The 20,143-nt window shown below is 48.1% G+C and overlaps 1 protein-coding gene across 1 annotated transcript; it reads right to left on the bottom strand.

Moving 5' to 3' along the window:
- Positions 1-10,574: 10,574 nt before the first annotated feature.
- RGS16 (regulator of G protein signaling 16) lies at positions 10,575-16,166 on the bottom strand. Its single transcript, XM_005910129.3, has 5 exons — positions 16,026-16,166; positions 15,038-15,148; positions 14,229-14,293; positions 13,769-13,935; positions 10,575-12,479 (listed from the first exon to the last, which is right to left on the bottom strand). Exons 1-5 carry the CDS (start codon positions 16,067-16,069, stop codon positions 12,258-12,260), a joined length of 609 nt encoding a protein of 202 aa, XP_005910191.2. The 5' UTR covers positions 16,070-16,166; the 3' UTR covers positions 10,575-12,257.
- Between the last annotated feature and the right edge of the window lie 3,977 nt (positions 16,167-20,143).

Genomic DNA, 20,143 nt, shown 5'->3' with positions numbered 1-20,143 from the left:
AGCCCGGAGAGTGACAGGAGGAGGAGGGAACGCTGACCACGCCCACACTCGGCAGCGGTGGCCTGAGCTAGTAGCATCTTCGGGCTTCGCTGGCGGCTCAAACAGTAAGGAATCTGCCGGCAATGCAGGAGACCTGGGTTCGATCCCTGGATTGAGAAGATCCCCTGGAGGCAGAAATGGCAACCCACTCCAGCATCCTTGCCTGCAGAATCCCATGGACCAAGGAGCCCGGGGCATGGAGGGGGCAGGGAGGCCGCATGCATCCTGCCGCTAGGCCTGCGGCCTTTCAGGTCACAGCACCCAGTTCCATCCCGACCATGTTGTTCCAAATCCCATATCTTCTTAAGGGAAATGAGCGGTAAATAAACATTTATTAAGCACTGACTGGGTCCCCGGCACTTTGTTCATTGCTTCACAAGAGATATGCACCCAGTCAACCCCTAACAATACTGCTGATGATGAAACCGAGGCTCAGGAAAGCTGGGTGAGCCCAAAGCCCAAGCTCCCTCACTCACCTGGGCACTCTGGAAAGGGCACAGGGCTGGCAGTCCAGAGCTGTGGCTGTTCTGCTGGGTGACCTCAGGCAGGGAGTTGAATGATGTTGGGATACAGTGATTCATCACACAAATGCCTCGTGGGGAGTCTCCCTGGAGCTTGCATCTTAGTACGGAGAAATAGACCATTAATCATTGAGAAATGCAAGGTCCGTCTAGTCAAGGCTATGGTTTTTCCAGTAGTCATGTATGGATGTGAGAGTTGGACTATGAAGAAAGCTGAGTGCCAAAGAATTGATGCTTTTGAACTGTGGTGTTGGAGAAGACTCTTAAGAGTCCCTTGGACTGCAAGGAGATCCAACCAGTCCATTCTGAAGATCAGCCCTGGGTGTTCTTTGGAAGGAATGATGCTAAAGCTGAAACTCCAGTACTTCGGCTACCTCACGGGAAGAGTTGACTCATTGGAAAAGACCCTGATGCTGGGAGGGATTGGGGACAAGAGGAAAAGGGGACAACAGAGGATGAGATGGCTGGATGGCATCACTGACTCGATGGACGTGAGTTTGAGTGAACTCCGGGAGTTGGTGATGGACAGGGAGGCCTGGCATGCTGGGATTCATGGGGTTGCAAAGAGTTGGACACGACTGAGCAGCTGAACTGAACTGAACATGATTTCAGGTCATGATATCATGACCCTGACCATCCCAGTTCCTTATGGGCATCATCACCACTACCATCCAGTCCCCCATCACATCATGCTGCTTCCCACCTCCGTGTCTCTGCACACGCTGCTTTTGCTATCTGAACTAATAATAATGATGGTAGTAGCAAGCATTTATGTAGCTCTTTAGTATGCTGTAGGAACTGTTCTGGGCGAACAAAAAATACACATTTTTGTTGTTGTTCAGTCACTTAAGTCCTGAGATAGATGCTATTTTGACTCCATTGTACAGATGGAGAAAATGAGGCACAAAGTGATTAAGTGAATTCAATTGTTCTAGAGATTTGAGCTACCTCAAGGAACAGCACAGAGAAAGATGCCTACCCTCATTCTTGTGGGAGAAGCCAGAAAATGAACAAAATAAGTAAATTATGTATAATGTGCTTTATGGGGAAAATCCTACAGAGAATAATAAGTAGAATCAGGAAGGTTGAAAACACCAGAATGGGAATTATGAGTCAAGAGAGATATTTTCTAAATAATGAAAACTGAAACTCCATTATCTAGCACCTAACTACATTACATTCCTTACCCTTAGGATCATTCCTCAATTATTTAAGTTTTAAATCTTTCTTCTCCTCAGAAAGTAATTTGAACAGCTGGGCCAATTTAAAAGGTTCAGTAACAGTGAATTACCTTGTGATCAGCACTTAATATGCCCCAAACACCTTGTTCTTGTTACCTAAGAGCTTCCATTAAAAAATTTTTTTCTAGTTTTATTTTACTTTTTGATTTTGATTTTTTTTGTCCATGACACATGACCAGGAATCAAACCCAGGCCTTGGCAGTGAAAGCACCAAGTCCTAACTGCCAGGGAATTCCCTCTAGTTTTATTGAGAAATAGCTGACATATGTCATTCTAGAAATTAAAGTTACATAGCACGATGTATTGATTCACATATACTATGAAGTAATTACCACAATAGGTTTAGTTAACACCCATTATCCCATATAGCTACAATAAAAAGAAAAGAAGGCGAATTAATAGATCATAGGACAGTTCCATTTTTAATTTTCTGAGGAGGCTCCGTACTGTTTTCTATCTTGAGAAATTTACAATTTACAATCTCACAAACTGTGCAGCCCTGCTGAATAAAGAAATCTTACTGTAACCCCTGTACCTACTGAACTATCTTAACAATTATGTTAATAATTATATCCAAGAAATATAACCTTTAGTTTTGTTTATTAATGCAGTTTAATAATGATGTGAAACATTAATTGAATTGAAAATTATTAACATAATTGTTAAGTAACAAACAGGATTGGATCTGGTAGACAAAGTGTCTGAAGAACTATGGATGGAGGTTTGTAACGTTGTATAGGAGGCAGTGACCAAAACTATCCCAAAAGGAGAAGAACTGCAAGAAGGCCAAATGGTTGTCTGAGGAGGCCTTACAAATAGCTGAGGAAATAAGAGAAGCAAAAAGCAAGGAAGAAAGGAAAAGATATACCGAACTGAATAGAGAGTTCCAGAGAATAGCAAGGAGAGATAAGAAGGCCTTCTTAAATGAAATAGTGCAAATTAATTCTTAAAATTCATTTTAATTTAAATTCATTTAAATAGTGCAAATTTAATTCTTAAATGAATAGTGCAAAGAAATAGGTTACAATGGTGTTGGAGAGACTAGAGATTTCTTCAGATAACCACAGTGGTGTGGTCACTCACCTAGAGCCAGACATCCTGGAGTATAACATTAAGTGTGCCTTAAGAAGCATTACTATAAACAAAGATAGTGGAGGTGACAGAGTTCCAGCTGAGCTATTCAAATCCTAAAAATGATGCTGTGAAAGTGCCATGCTCAATATGCCAAAAATTTGGAAAACTTAGCAGTGGCCACAGGACTGGTAAAGTTCAGTCCCAAAGAAGGGCAATACCAAAGAGTGTTCAGACTACCACACAATTGCACTTATTTCACACACTAGCAAGGTTATGCTCAAAATCTTTCAAGCTAGGCTTCAGCAGTACATGAATCAAGAACTTCCATATGTTCAAACTGGGTTTAGAAAAGGCTGAGGAACCAGAGATCAAACTGCCAATAGACATTAAATTAAGGAGAAAGCTAGAGAATTCCAGAAAAATATCTAGTTCTGCCTTATTGGCAATGTTAAAGCCTTTGACTGTGTGGATCATAAGAAACTGTGGAAAAGTCTTAAAGAAATGGGAATACCAGACCACCTTACCTGTCTTCTGAGAAACCTGTATGCAGGTCAAGAAGCAATAGTTAGAACTGGTCATGGAACAACTGAGTGGCTCAAAATTAAAAAAGGAGTACGTCAAGGCTGTATATTGTCACCCTGCTTACTTAACTTATATGCAGAGTACATCATGGAAAATGCCAGGCTGGATGAATCAAAAGCTGGAATCAAGATTGCTGGGAGAAATATTAACAACCTCAGATACACAAATGATATGACTCTAATGGCAGGAAGTGAAGAAGAACAAGGGAGTCTTTTGATGAGGGTGAAAGAGGAGAGTGAAAAAGTTGGCTTGAAACTCAACATTCAGAAAAACTAAGATCCTGGCATCTGGTCCCGTCACTTCACGGAAAATGGAAGAAGAAAAAGTGGAAGCAGTGACAGATTTTATTTTCTTGGGCTCCAAAATCACTGAGGATGGTGACTGCCGTCATGAAATTAAAAATGCTTGCTCCTTGGAAGAAAAGCTATAACAAACCTAGACAGTGTGTTAAAAAGTAGAGACATCACTTTGGCGACAAAGGCCCATATAGTCGAAACTATGGTTTTTCCAGTAAGTCACCTATGGATGTGAGAGTTGGACCGTAAAGTAGGCTGGGTGCCAAAGAACTGATGCTTTCGTGCTGTGGTGCTGGAGAAGACTCTTGAGAGTCCCTTGGACAACAAGGAGATCAAACCAGTCAATCCTAAAGGAGCTCAGCCCTGAATATTCATTGGAAGGACTATGGCTAATGCTGAAGCTCCAATATTTTGGCCATGTGTTGCAAAGAACCAACTCATTGGAAAAGACCCTGAGGCTGGGACAGATTGAAGACCAAAGAAGAAAGCGATGGTAGAGGATACAATGGTTAGGTAGCATCACTGACTCAATGGTCATGAAACTGAGAAAACTCTAGGAGATAGTGGAGGACAGAGGAGCCTGGCGTGCTCCAGTCCATGAGGTTGCAAAGAGTCAGACATGACTTAATGACTGAATAACAGGCGATTCCAAGGAAAAGGTTTGTATAGCCTGACTTGACATAGCCACAGGGAGGCAGCAGAGAGTGTGGGATGGCCTGGTGCGGGCTGGGCCAGGCCTCCACAGTCACAGGAAACAACAGGACTGATGGGGAAACAGCATCAGCCAACCCGGCTTTAAGTGAATACTATCAGGATTAATGTCTCAACACTTGATTCCCTCTGCTGGAATTCTGGAATGCCCTTCATAGCAAATAAAATATAGTATGGAAACAGCTGTACTAAGAAAAGTAGGAAAAAAAGAAAGAAAAGTAGACTTGGAATCCTGGCTTTGAATTGGGACTCTTGCATTCTTTTCAAAAGTCAATAAATAGTTATTGACCATGCTGAGTACCTGGAATCAGATAATAATTACAGTTTAATATTCGTGAGACATCAGTGTTGTGCCAAACACGTTTTCATTCCATGCTCTATGAAGGGTGCATGCACTCTTATTATCCTCCTTTACAGATGAGAGACCTAAGCCTTTGGAGAGGTTTAATAACTCCCCCAGGTCATACAATGAATGAACCAGTTTCTACTCCAACATTCCAACTCTACAGGCTGGGTTGCACTCTGCCATGGTCTGTCTGTCCCATTGGATCAAATAATATGGCTCCCAATCTTGAAGAGTGGTTTAGTGAAAAAAAGAGCTGTGAAGAGGTAAGTGACAGAGTCATGTCTTACATGAAGTAGTCACAGCAAGAAGAGGGTGTGAAAAGGAATATCTCCTGCCACATCTATAAACAAGGATGTCACAGGCATCGGTTTGAGATTCTGCCCTCCAAATGAATTTCTGAGCCTCGAGGGCCCCCAGAAGGGAGAACAATGCCTGCAATCCAGCAGCTGTCAGCTCCCACCACTCCCTACAGTGACTAAGGATGCAACAAAATTAAAAAAAAAAAAAAAGATACAGGCCCCAGATAGCTGAGATGCATATGAAAGGAATGAGTTCAGTGAGCCCTGACTCTTTCATCTTCCCATACATAGAGGAGCCCTAAATTCCCTGAGATAGCTGATTTTCCTTAATTAACAATAATCTTCGATGTTCAGACTATCTACCTCTTTTGTTACAAACTTCTATATAACCTGACTCCCTTCCCCACCCTCCTACCCGGCTCCCCTCCTTCCCTTTCCACCCACCACACCCTCACTCCCACCCCCACCCCCAGAGCAGTTTCTCAAGGGCCACCTGAGATGCTGCCTCCTGGGCTTGAAGTCCTAAAAATCCCCACCAAATAAATAAACACAATTCTCAACTTTCAGGTTATGAGCTTTTTTTTTTTTTTTTTTTGTTGGCAAGGCTGTCCTAGAATCATTGAAGTGTCAGAGAGAGTCTGGGAAATGGATGTCTGGGAAGGCTTCACTTAAGAAGGTGATGGTTTTGCTAGATTTTCGAGAGGCTTTTTGAGGAGGGCATTCTCCTCCACAGCTCCCAAGCTCTAATTGTTAAAAACAAATAAAAGGAAAAAGACATTCCAAGCAGAGAAAAACAGCAGGTGGGTATGGGCCGCCTGAGCAGGGGGGAAGTCATAAGAGGGACTTGTGTCGGGTCAGAGAGCCTTGTATGTCATCCTGAGAGCTGGACTCTCTCAGGGTCAAAGGAGAGCCACTGAAGGGCTTGAATGCAGGCACGGACTGCTCTGATCACTGCTTTATGGCTAAAGACTGGCACAGCGGGGACAGGTGAGGCACAGGCGTCCATGATCAGACCCAAGGGCTCAGGGACGGCGCCCCAGAAAGACCCTTGGGCCAGCTGTTGAAAGTTGCTTCCCTGGGCTGATAAAGGAGGCCGTAGGTAGCTGTGATGAGAGTAGGCAACCCAGCAGGGAGGTGGGCCAGGAGGCAGAAGCCAGGAGGCTTGAACAGTAGGGTGAGTGTGGGAGCCGTGTACGATTTGTTTTCAAGGGGCAGGTGAGGGGGCAGAGGCCGGAGAAGCATGGGCGGCCCACTCAAGAAGGGCTTTGGGTGCTAAGCCAAAGCCTGAAGTGCTGGGGGGACGAACTGAGTTGGTGAGTTTAAAGATGCTGGAGACTTCTTGCTGGCTGCAAGATTTTCAAGAAATCTCTTAAACACTCTGAGAACCAATACAACAGGGGTCCCATGTTTGGTCTATGCCTGACACCTGGAAGACCAAGAGCCATTGGTCTCCAAGGTCAGCCAAGAGTCTTCTTTATCTCTAATGAGTATCTACCACCTTGAGGCTACACCATGGGCTTCAAGACCATCCTGTATGTGAAGAAGGGCTAGGAGAGGGCAACAAGCCTTGAGGATGGACTTACTGGATGAGGAGCCTGCTAGTACTCACCTCAGTCCCTGGAAGTCCATCTCCTCCCATTCATTGCTCTACCATTCGCCGACTACACCCACCATTTCCTACTGGCAGCCATACATGCATGCTCAGTCATTTTAGTCGTGTCTGACTTTGCAACCCCATGCATGGTAGCCCACAAATCTCCACTGTCCATGGGATTTCCCGGGCAAGAATACTAGAGTGGGTTTCCATTTCCTCTTCCGTTGGATCTTCCCAATCCAGGATCTCAACCCGAGTCTCCCGCATTGGTAGGCAGATTCTTTACCACTGTGCCAACTGGGAAGCCTATACTGCATCAGAAAATACACATTTGTGCCCTTGTCTGAACTTACCCAGAATCCCCATCCACCATTAACTGAGGCCACCTACAGTTACAGCTATTTTTGGTTTTCTGCCAGGCATGCAGGATGCACTAGATACAATAAATGCTTGTTCTAAAAAAAAAAAAAAAAAAAAAACAAAAGGTGGAAGAAAAGTAATGGAGACAAGGTTCCTGACTGTCTGGGTACCATCTTTTTTCTTCCCTCATGCATCATATCCCTTGACCATCTCTCACAGACTGGACTTCCCACCCCACCCCCTGGGTTTAATTGTATTCAGATCTCATCTCTGCCCCTCTCTCAAACTGGCTTCCCTGGGCATGTTCCCCCAGACCCCACCCCTAGGAGCTTCAGTTTCCCTGTCTGTATCAGAGGGTTATCACACCTACCTCACAGAGCTGTCATTGGACTAAACGAGATCAGGGCCGGCCCTGGTGTTTGTTCCCATCTTCCTTTCTGACTGTTAACCTCAGAATCCCTCCTGGCATCACACACACAACTGCCCCTTAGATCTGGGCTTCAAATATGATTCCATGGGCTTTTCTACTGAAGTCTGGTCACTTTACTCAGACTAACAACACTGCTGCTGCCAAGTCACTTCAGTCGTGTCCAACTCTGTGTGATCCCATAGACAGCAGCCCACCAGGCTCCCCCGTCCCTGGGATTCTCCAGGCAAGAACACTGGAGTGGGTTGCCATTTCCTTCTCCAATGCATGAAAGTGAAAAGTGAAAGTGAAGTCACTTCAGTCGTGTCTGACTCTGTGACCCCATAGACAGCAGCCCACCAGGCTCCCCCGTCTCTGGGATTTTCCAGGCAAGAGTACTGGAGTGGGGTGCCATTGCTTTCTCTGAAGACTAACAATGAGGGAGAAATAAAAGTCAATATAAAGCCTAGATTTGCATATAAACAGATAATTCAACTTAGAGAGGAATTTGGGGAGAACAAGGAGGTGACTGGCAGAGGAAGAGCAGATTTGATCCTTGCAAGCCTAAGGCCAAGTTCTTTCTAACCCAGTGCAAACTGCTCATTCTCTTCCCCGGGAATGGAGTAGTCCCAAGCATCACGCTGCTTCCCAAAGTTCATCTCAGAGATGTCTATGAAATTATAAGGAATGCTGATTCCTTGAATTCATAGTGAAGTGAAAGTCATTCAGTCATGTCAACTCTTTGTGACCCCATGGACTATACAGTCCATGGAATTCTCCAGACCAGAGTACTGGAGTGGGTAGCTCTTCCCTTCTCCAGGAGATTTTCCCAACCCAGGGATCGAACCCAGGTCTCCCGCATTGTAGCTGGATTCTTTACCAACTGAGCTATGAAGGAAGCCCAAAAGTACACTAATGCAAATTGGAAATGGGCAAAGGTGAAAATGGCACAGAAGTGCCCCCCCAACCCCTGCAACTGATAATGTGCGGTGACTTGGCCAGGGCAAGCCACCCCTTGCTGTTCCAAGAACCGGGAACAGCTCATGTTGGGTCAGGTGGACAGAGGAGATGGGCTCTGCAATGACAGCTGAGCCGGGTCCGACTGTTACCAGCCAGGGTTCTTGGCCTTCCCCAATCAATAGAAATTCACTGGCAGCCAGACAATTCAGGCACGGCTCAACTGAGGCCGCTGCTGCAGCAGTGGGGAGCAAGAGCAAACAGCAGGTTCCCTTGCTTGCTCGCTCCCTGAGGAGTGGGAGCTGGTTCCTTTGTGAGGGGAGGGTGGAGTGTTGTTCAGGCTTAGGCAGGAGGGGTAGCCTAGGTGTTCTGTCCACCCCTTAGGTGGTGTTGTGTGCAGGGTGCCTGTGCAGTACCCTATTTTTACTCTAGGCTGCTCAAAAGTGGCAGTTGTGTTTTTTGGTCTCTTTGTATCTTTTGAGTTCAGAATTTGCCCCAGCTGTGCATGCACAGGGTTGAGTCCCACAGTGCCTTTGTGTTTTGTTGCTCAACGTGTATCCAGGTACAAGCATTGCAGCCTTGCTGCAAAGCGTCCCAGGTCCCAGGCTAGGCTCACCATCAACAGGACACAACAGCTTGACATGAGCTGGTGCCAGGGTCCAGCCCCGGCTGATCCAGGGTATTTGAAGGGGAGATGGCGTCGGTGACTTAATTTAAATATTCATCAAAGATATAAAGAGTAATAGAATGAGGATAGCTCAGCAGGAAAATTCAGTGGAGAAAAGAGGCTGAGTAGCTTGGTTTACGCAGGAAACCAATAAAACTTCAAGACAAGAAGCTTGCACCACTTACGTAGGCCGCAGGCGTCCTTCCATTCTCCTGAAGGACAGGAGACACTGAGGCCTCCCGGTCGGATCTTAGAAGCCCAAGCATAATTAGTAAGCATGGCAGGCTCTGCACTCCAGATGGAGACTCAACCAGAGTTTGAGAGAGAGAGCAACATGGGGAGACCAGTCTTTCAAGGAACTGATCCCAATTCTTTATTTTCCAGAGTGTTTTTATACACTGAGATGTTATACAAAAGTCACGTGAGGACGGCAGTCCTGACTTTTATTAAAGTCAGGTGCTTCATACAAATGTATACAGAGGTCTTAGGGGTGTTACTTCATCTTCTGGCCAGGGGGGCCTGCTGACAATTTATGACCCTCTCCTTGTGACAGCGGTTAGTCAACAGTTATTCCTCCAGGAGTGATTATTCTTAAAACAGACTCCACCTTCCGAAGGTACCAGATAAAGTTACATTCTTATAGGGTGAGGGTGTAGTGGGTTTTAATTAAGGAAAGAATTTACTTAGCCTAAGGTCCAACGTGATTAATATCAAAGGTTAATACTTATTTCTTCTATACATTCATTAATGTGTATAAGGGCAGTGGATGTGGAGACTTAGCAACAAACATTGGCTCAACAAATGAAAAACCCTTCACCAATACAATTTCTAATCAGCCCACTATACTTATACTAATAATTTTCTAACTTCTCTAAAGAACCTGTTTTTAGAAGGTTTAAAGCATCTCGTGCCTCTCACGGTTGGGAGGCTGTGAGCAATCACATGTGGCCGGACAAGCCTGTCAGGCAGGCTAGAGAAACTTCAGAAGAGTTTGTAAGTTGAAACACTCCTGTCATGCCCAGGAATTATTATTAACTGGAGCTCTGAGTTAATTCCTTCTCAGAAAGAGGTGGTAAAGTCAGAGGTGTAGGTGAGAGCACAAAGTAGTAAAGTAGGCAGGCTCTGGTTATCGGGGTAGATGCTCGAGGATTTCCAGGGGGACTCCTGAGGCCCGATCCCGCCTTTGCGTATGTCGAGCCTCCTTCCTCATGACCTTTGCCACGGGCGGAGTGCCTCACGCCAGCCCCCAACAAGCTGGGCCGTCACCAGCTGAAGGAAGTTACCATCCTGGAGGCCACTGTTAGAACCAGTCACCAGGCAAACTCGGGCCTTGGATGTGCACCTCTGCCCACATACCGGCAAGCTTCCCCGTGTGTCCTGTGACATTTCTGGAGACCAGCTCTCCCACAAGGCACCCCCCGCCCTGAGCACTTCCCTTCCCTCTTCCCCTGACCATACGGCCCTTGCAGACAGGATCAATCTCGTGTTTGGGTTTTATTTTTATTTCACAATAAAATAACATGCTGCAATAGGAAAATGGGGGTTGAATAAGTACATCATTCACATTTAGGAAACCAGCTCCCGTGGTCAACAATAAATAAATATTTAAATGGCGAGGAGTTCCTGGCAGGCGCCAAGAGGTTCCCAGCACTTCAAGAGGTAGCATCTGCTGGAAAGAGGGAGACAGCCAGGCTACCAGCTCCTGTGGATTCTCCAGGAGAGGCAGACGCGCAAATGACAATAAATAATAATAGCAACAACACGACAACAGAAATAAAAAATAATGTGCCATGACCATTGTCACAAAACCAACAATATGTTAGGCTTAAATACTTTTCTCCTGGAGGAGCTCCTAGCGCAGAGAGAACAGTGTGGATTCCCTGGGGGCAAGAGGGGCTGCCTGGTTAATTCACCTCCCCAGCCCAGCCGGGGCAGAAGTCCCACCAGGGAATGGGTGTTTGGTGATGCCCTGGGGTGACAAGCAGGTTCTGATTCCCCCTAGTCCTGCTCTTGCCAGCAGCCTCTCTCCACCCCAGTTTCATTCCCAGCTTCTACAGGCTGTCCAAGTTCATCAAGGTCCCTGCCTCATTTCCATGGACACCCCCAGTGAGTACGCCCCCGCAATCCACAGGAAAGAAACACAAGGTTCCCCTTCCATCCTGGGGAATCTCTTTTTCCCTGTTCTTCTCCTCACAAAAATAAAATATTAGCTTGATTTAAACAGGACTTTCTGGAACTGCCATGAGGTTTGTCTCCCAGGAGCTCTTTCTCCCTCGTTCCACCCTGCCCAGCATAAGGGCTGGACTAAAGCTGCTCACCAAGAGGCCTCACGTCTTGCTCCAGGCAGCTCAGAGCTAAGAGGGGGCACATCCCAGCAAGAGGCTCTCAGCAGGTCCTGCTCACAGGTGGACCCGGCAGCACACATGGAGTCAGAGGCCCCCGCAAGAGCCCACCAAGAGCACCAAGGTTCATTTCGCATGGGCAAGATGGCCTGTTTTCAGGCCTCTCTACTGATTTGGAGAGGGGCTTGAAAGCCAGTTTTTGAGGTAAATATCTCATTCGGGGTAAGCATCACATTGGTTTTCTGGCCTTGACAAGACTGCCAGGCTGGACACAGAAGTGTTGAGAAGTGCAAGCTAGGGGACCCCCACCACCACCCACCACCACCAGTAGCCCAGAGACAGGTGAGGAGGACAGGATGGGAAGACTCCACATTCATGGCTCCCTTCATGCCCAGGACAGTCTGGAAATTAGGAAAACAGGTCAACCGTTCGACAAGCAAAACTGGCTAACCTGGTTGTCTTTCTCTCCCTCATTTTCAAGTTCCCCTTTATCCATGCATTTTGCAAAGCCCCCTGGGAATATCCCTTGTCCTGTTGAGAATGGCCAGAGCCAATGATGACTCTTGCACCATCATTCTTCCCACCCTTGAAAGCCCCACACAACCCTTATCTTCAGCCCTGGTCCACAGGTCCTAGAAGTGGGGTGACCCTCTCACGCATGGAATTCAGTCCCAAGGATCTGGAGGTGAGGGTGTCACCGGGTCAGCTTTTTCCTTCGCTGTCCTCTCTTGCTTTGCAGAACCTGCCTCCCCATGGGGACAGCACCTCGGGGGTGGGTGACTCAATCTCTCTGCCCGGCTGGCTCCTTCCAGGCCCTGAGGCTCAGGTGTGCAAGGGCTCAGCTGGGCTGCTGCTGGACAGGGAGGCAGAGGCGGCTGTGGCTTGCGTGGCCAGGTCCCGGTAAGCGGGGGACTTCAGGAAGCGCGGGTAGGAGTCCTTCTCCATCAGGGCTCGCACCTTCCACTGCGCCGCGTCGAAGCACACGGCTGTGGCGGCCTGCAGGTTTGTCCTGGTCAGCTCCCTGGTCTCGTGGTCTATATTCACCTGTGGGAAGGAGGACAAGCATGTGGGTGAATGGGGGGCTCAGAGCCAGGGTGAGGGGGCTGGCAGGCCTGGGAGGACTGGAGGGGGCAGTGGAAGAAGCACTGGATTCTGAACCAGGAACTGGGGCTCTGCTGAGTTGACCATCAGTGGGCTTTTCAGCTCTGGGCCTTTCCTCCCTTCTACCCTCCTCTCTCTCAGAACAACCCAGGAGATGTTACGAATGGGTACAGATCCACCCTCTTTTCACCTGTTTCTCTGTGACAACCCAGGTTCAAGTCATTGCCACCTCTCTCCTAGGCTAGTGCCAGCACCTGCTATTGGGTCTCTCTCTCCTCCCCTGAACCCCAGGGTCTGTTCTCCACCCAGCAGCAAAGAGAGCCTTATAAAACACAAGTCAGTTTTCTGGCAGTTCTGTTGTTCCCCATCACTCCAAGAAAAGGCCGACACGGGTGCTGAGCCCACAAGGCTACCTGGGCCAGCACCTGGCCGCCTGCCACCTGTGTGACATCACCTCCCTCTCTCTCTCACTTCCTGCTCCACACGGGCCCACTTGCTGGCCTGTGATCACAAAGGCACTCTTTGATCTTTGTATTTTCTGTTTCCTGTGTTACATCCTCCAACCCTGTACCCTGGTACTCCCTCTCATAGCCTGCTTTCTTTTTATCAGAGCACAGATCACCCCCTGGAAATATTTATTTAACTGGTTATCGTCATCTTCTCTCACTGGGGTAGAGGCTTTGTGTTCACTGCCATATCCTTGATGACTATAAATGTGCCTTGCATGTAACTGGTGCCCAACATATCTTTATGGGAGAAATAAAAATGCTCAGAAAATAATACAAAATAAGATACAAAGGCAAGCCATTACTTCCTTCTCTCCAAGAGGTGGCGTCATATTCCTTATCAAACACGGTGGAGACCAGAGGGAAGGTTGAAAGGGTCACCAACCACAGACCTGAGTGAGTGAGTCAGGTTATCCTAAAATGACCTGTCTCCGCAGTTGTGTTAAGTATTCTGAGTCTCTAAAAAGGGCTTAGTTTACAAAGGTGGGTGTCGACAGAAGCCAAAACCCCTGCCAACCCCTCCAGTCCCATTGTGACTCTGAGGGTAATGGTACCCAGGGGTGACCTGGAGCCTGGCTTTTTTGATCTCCAGCCTCCTGTGTCAGATAAGGCCACTCTGCTTCTAAACTTGGCCCTTCCCTTACTGGCCCCTGATCATCCCCAGTTCTCAGTGGGGAAGGAGCAGGCAGGGTCTGCAGGATCCCTGGAATGTGTCATGGCTCTGACCTCTTTGGGGGCTTCACTGCAGATGAACTCCTCAAAGATCCGGTGAGCCCGGGATCCCAGCTTGGTAGCGGACCGGAGCTTCTTGAACTCCTCACAGGCCAGCCAGAACTCCAGGTTCTCCTCGCTGAACTCTGTCTTCAGGAAGGCGTGGAAGGCGGCCACTCCATCTGGGGTTGCAGGGAGAGAGGAAGAGACAGGTCAGACAGCGGGGACAGCCAGCCGGGAATAAAAGAAGAAAAGACAGCAATTGTAGTTAATGGCTCTATTTTGGGGATGTAATTTTCTCAAACAAGGACCTGCCTTTGTATTCTGGATAGAGGCTGACACACTAGGGGATTATTACTATTATTACTATTATTTTGCCCATGTTCTCAGCATCCTCAGGCTGGCTCTGCGGCACATGGGTACCCATGTGCCACCCGTGTGCCACCCACAGACAGACACAACAGACACAACTCACTTTTACTGCTCAGCAGCAAGTCAAATGACTCTTTCCATCCCAGCACATCTTCTGAGAAGTTTTTGCTAAAAAAAAAGGGGGGGAGGGGGCAAGATTTTAATTTTAAAAACAACAACAAACTAATACACAGCACAAATCCTAGCCAGAACTCTGAAGTTGTATAATTCACACGGAGGCTTGCTCAGTAAAATTACCGGAGCTGACTCCTCAAACTCCCCAACTTTTTGCTGAGGTTTAGGGAAATGGTTGTGTCTAGTAACCAGAAACCCAAGCAGGGACCTTCCGGCCCTCAGTAAATATCTAAGACTGTGTTTTTGCTGTCCAAAATTCCTCCGATTCCCCTCTCAGTTTGTTTTGTACACTTTCCCAAGGAAATAAGGGTCTCCTGAATAGAGATTATGCCTACCCACAACCCCAGAGACCAGCACAGCACCTGGCACAGTTGATGGTCAATATAACACGGCTTCCCGGTAAACTGCACGCAAGTAGCAGCAGAGTCCAGTGGCCTTGGGCCCTGCCCTTGCCCTGGTCACACACCCAATGGCATCTCCAGATGGGAGAATCTGGTAACTAGACATTCCAACCCTGGGTATCTTCATTTGTTGGTGGACTTAGAAGGCTGGAGCCATTCACCCAGTCACCCATGAGCCAGCCAGCCACAGCAGACCAGCAAGAAGTTCCATTACAATCTCTAGGAAGAGGTCCACGACGGTATGTCCTAATGTCTCCTAGTATTTTCCTTCTCAGGGCTCCCTTCCTAAATCTGGCTCCTTCCCTCTAGGGGCTCCGGGCTGGTCGGCGGGACTTACCCTTCTTTGCTGTGTTTACTGCCCCACTCGAACTTGCCAACACTCCCAGTATCAGAGCCCAGTTCTGACTTATGAAGAAAGATCCCCAGCCGTGTCTTGAATTCTTTGGCTCTGGAAGGCAAAGCATGAGTTCATGAGGATTCTCTCCTTGCTCAACCAGGGCAGAGAGATCCATGAAGTCCCAGAAGAGCACAGGTTTGTGCCACCCAAATTCCAAGCCTGAGTGTTTCTGGGAACCCATAGCTGTTCCCAGGGCTTACACTTCACCTCTCTCATCAGTATCATGAGCCCAGAAACAATTAAAGCAATATTTGAGCCGTGACTTGACTGTCTTACAGTTTGGGGGTTTGCAGTATAGCACATATGGGCTTTTTCCCCACTTAGGTCAGGCTTTTTGTGCCTGTTGACTTAGCAGAAGGTAATTCAGTACTCTCTAGGCTTGTCACAAATATTTTCGGAGCTGTGTGGAAGCTGATTTCTGCCTTCATCTTTACTTTTTCCTTCCCAGCCACCGACTCCAGCAAGGATTGGAGTGGGTGTATAGCTCCCTGGGAAGTGGGGACATCCCTCGCTGAGGGCCTGAAAAACAGTTCCCTGTATTTCCAGGATCAGAGGAGGCCATGCCCTTAGATCTGTAACTCAGAATGAAAACCAAGTGCTTAAGAAACTGGGGAAGACTCAGTTTTGCCTGGTGATGCCACCACAGTCTTCCTGCAGTAGAACTGCCACTTGGCAGAGGAATGATGGGGAATGGCAGTAAACAGTGGTCCCCCTGCTTCCCTTGGCTTTGCCTTCTCGGTTCCCGTCACCCATCCTTCCCTGAGACTCTAAGAGAGGCATCTGAGAACGTGGAACCAATTTGACCTCTACCTCTGAAGTCATTTTCATCCTGTTCTCCAGACCACACAGGTCTGCAAGCTTTCTGCTTCACTCCCTAAGGTTGGTGGGACTTCTTCTTTCCCCAGGCATCTGGAGAAGCTGCTCTTACCTCTCCAGGCAGGAGGTGGGGAAGGCGGCCAGGGTCCGACACATGGCTACGGATGCAGGGCAGCACGTCTTGGGGACGATGGTAGCGGGCTCCAGCGGGCACCGCAGAACGCGAATACAGATGAAAGGCGGCCAGCGCCTGTCTGGGTTTACTACTCGGGATGCGCGGAGCCAGCAGCTTTTATTCCCTTGTAGGGGGCGGAGAGGCTGCGCGCTGCCGACCAATCGGAGAGCGGTACTGAGAGCGGGCGAAGGCGGAGGCGGGGCCTGGAGCTCGACGGGGCGGGGCGCCCGACCCAGGATGCGCCCTCGCCGGGTGCAACCTTCGCCCCGCGGGGGTGCTCACGGGGCTGCCCCCTCCTCCGAGCGGCCGCCGGCGTGGGGAGGAGAAGCGGCAGAGAAGTCACACCGAGATGAGACGCGCGCACCCAGTTTAGTAGGGAAAAAAAAAAAAAAAAAACCGCCGGCTGCTAGTAAAAGCAGGAAACCAACTCAGCGATGCCAGGAGAATTTGCGTGGGGGTGGTGGATGAGGGGAGTACATCTGGTGTCGATCACAGCTCCAGCCTGAGCCTGTTCGGCCCTAACGACCCGAGCATACGGTGCAAGCCCGACAGCACAGCATCATGGTAATACTGATAACTTCCATTTACTGTATTCTTACCCAGATGGCCTCGGGTCAACCAAATAAGCCCTTTGTCGTCATCACCTCATTTTATAGACGGAGAAACTTGAGTCAGAACGTTAAAAAGACTTGCTCAAGATCAGAGTTAGAAAGAGCAGACAAGAAGTGTGTGTGTTTGTGGGGAGGTGGGTGCTGGCTTTATTGAGCATCTACTATGTACTTATTACTAAGACTCAGGTTGAATGATTTGCTCAAAGTCACACAGTGAGTGTTCTCCCGGAATTCAAATATGAACTTACCATACTTTTTCTGCTGGTCCTCTTCAAATCCCAACACTTCGGTAACTAATGAATGATCCTGCCTTTAAGCAGTTGTTAGCTAGTTCAGCATCTTCATCTCTGAGATACAGGTAATAAATGCCCTGCCTCTCTCCCCAGTTTCCCCATTTTCTGATACTTCCCTTTGGGATTGCTATTAAGAGGCTGCACCTGAGGGCTTCCCTGATGGCTCAGTGGTAAAGAATCCACCTGCAATGCAATGCAAAAGAGCCTGCACCTGAGTGTAAGATCCACATTTTTCAGTTTCAAATCTGGGCTCTTCCATTTACTGATGGGAGACCTTAGGCAGGCTTCTTAACCATTCCATGCCTCTGTTTCCTTGCCTCTAGAATAAATCATGTACTTATTTCATAAAGTTGTTGTGAGGACTAAATACATTTAATTCTTAGTTTGAATTCCCTAGGAAACAGGAAACTCGGTTCCTCTGAGGCAGAGACTCGCTGGGGAGAGTTCTGGGAACTAAGAGGGTGGGAGGGAAACAGGGCCGGGCAGAGGGAGGAAGCAAATGCCAAAGTGGGTCCCAGGGGATGCTCTGGAGTGGGATGGCCCTTCTGAGAAGTCCCCCACTGAAGCAAGGGGCAGGCCTTTGCACCCCATGTCACCGGTTCATTGGACTACCTCATTTTAAACCATGCAATTCCCTCTGTCAAGGCAGCAACTGAGAGAGACTGCTGTGACTACAGCAGCCAGCACACTGGGGAATGGGGGTCTGGTCCCAGAAGGAAATCTGGGAGATGCAGCACCTGTGACCACACCCAGAAGGTGCTTGGGACAGCACTCAACTCATAGTCAGCACTCAGTCAGTCTTCACTCTCATATTTACTTAGTAGGGATACAAAAGTTGCTAGACAAAAAGGATAAGCCTCAATAGCACATTTTTTGTGACTCTGGGAATTTAGGTGTTTATTTCACAAGGGGCATTTGAGAGTTGCTATTTCTCAATGAGGCCTGGAAGTAAAGGGTCGGAAAAGAGAGGACACAGGAGAAGAGATCTCCCCTGATAGAACCCATGAGAAGGCCCAGAAAAGCCGGTCAGGGAGGGAAAGGCGAAAAACCACAGAGGGGAAGGGGAAGGAAGGCTGTGAAACAAGGCATGACTACAGGAAATGATGCCCAAATCAGAACCACGTGGGGGATCTTCTGTCAGAGCAGTTTCCTTTTTTAAGGCAGTGCCTGCGGGAGCTGACCCAGGAAGTCAAAAGCTGATGCACTCTGAAACCAGAGCTGAGCCCTCCCCAGCCCCCCAGCCCATTAGAGGCTTGGTTCATGGAGCGCAGGGGTAGAGGCAGCAGTGCCATCTTAGTGCCAGATCCACCTGCACCCGGACTCGCCCACCTTGGCTCTTGTTCTGCCTTTCTCACAAGTCTGGGGCCGGACTGGTGTGGGGCAGGGCGATGAGCAAGGCGTGGGAGGAGGCCACGGAAGGAGGCCTTTTTGAACGTCTGCTGCTCAGCTCGGTCCTTGGTCCACACGATGACGCATTATCTGGGAGATGGCTATTTTTTCACCTGGTGCCGCCCCTGTCCCAGTGCACACTTATCACACAGCTGCCGAATGGGGACGTGGGTGGTGTCTGGGATAGCTTTTCTCCAAGCAATAAAGGTGCGTTTACGGATGGATTGAACCCTCGGTCTTATCCTTGGTAGTGCCACGCTGGAATCAGCCTGGATATGGCCACATGACAACAAGAATAGTGGTTAGGCAGAAAACCTCTTCAAACCTTCCTGTTCTTTCTGTATCCCCATGAATAGGCCAAAGGAGCTTTTAAGTGTCCGTTCTGCAGACAACAAAACAGCAGTGGGTAAGACACTTAGTTAAGGGCACTGGAGCTGAAAACAGCTGCACCCTGGGCCCGGTGTCCAGATTCCTGAGCTAGTACTTTTTCATTCAGCAAAGAAAGTGAAAGAGACAAAGGGATTGATGCATGGTGCGCAGAGGGGCGAATCCAGGAGCACAAAGCTCCCTGCTCAAGATGAAGAGCCCTCTCCTAGCTCGACCTGCCTCCGGTTGCCATGGTTACCCCTTCAGTTTCCAGGCAGAAAGTTTTTGAAGTTCACGGTTTATCCCAAATTCTCTTCCCAGCAGGTAAGTCGGTTCATGTCTGCAATTTCAGTAATGACTAAACAGTTGCTGTCAATCCAGCAAGTTGAGCTCGCCTGTGAATTGCACTGGCTTTAACAGAACCTGACCTCATTTTTGCCCCGTGAGCCCAGAGCAGATGCACTCTCTTTAATGGAGACTGCGCAGACACAGCTCTGTACCTGGGTCACTTGCGGTCAGGACTCAACATCCGCAAGGCCCCAGCCACGTGGCCCTCCATCTCTTTCAGCTCTCCCTGACCATTCTTTCCAAGGCAACTGAGGTCGAGACAGGACCTTTGTCTACTGGAAGTGGTTAGAGGAAATGAAAACACTTTCTTGATTTCTGAAGGACTCTCCAATCCCAGTTTTTTCAAACTTTTCATTTTGTATTACGGTATAGCCGATTAATGATGTTGTGGTAATTTCAGGTGAACAGCAAAGGGACTCAGCCATACATGTACATGGATCCATTCTACCCCAACCACCACCACCCCGCACACACCCATCTAGGCTGCCACGTAACACTGAGCAGAGTTCCATTTGCTGTACAGTAGGTCCTTGCTGGTTATCCATTTTAAATACAGCAGTGTGTACATGACCTTCCCGAGCTCCCTAACTATCCCTTCCCCCCTGGCAACCGTAAGTTCCTCTTCTGAGTCTGAATCTCCTCCTTATTTGTAAGTAAGTTCACTTGTATCATTTCTTGTTTCGGATTCCACATATAAGGGATGTCATAGGATATTTCTCATCTCACTGACTTCACTCAGGATGACAGTCTAGATCCATCCATGTTGCTGCAAATGGTATTATGTCATTCCTTTTAATGACTGAGGCCAGTTCTCACTTTCAAATTTATTTTCAGTAAACTAATCTACACCCTGGCAAATCACACAAGGTTCAATGGCATTAAGGGGAAAACTAGACTCTCTACTTTCTTCTTTGTCTTGTGGTTCTTCTCTTTGCCAGGGTCGACCTAAAAATGGTTGCATCGTCCATGGCAAAACAGGACATCTTATGGCATGCTTTACATGTGCAAAGAAGTTAAAAAAAAAGAATAAGCCCTGTCCAGTATGTAG

This window comes from Bos mutus, chromosome 16 (assembly GCF_027580195.1).
Source record: "Bos mutus isolate GX-2022 chromosome 16, NWIPB_WYAK_1.1, whole genome shotgun sequence".
NCBI classification, from domain to species: Eukaryota; Metazoa; Chordata; class Mammalia; order Artiodactyla; family Bovidae; genus Bos; species Bos mutus.
This window is presented reverse-complemented; position numbering and strand designations above follow the sequence as displayed.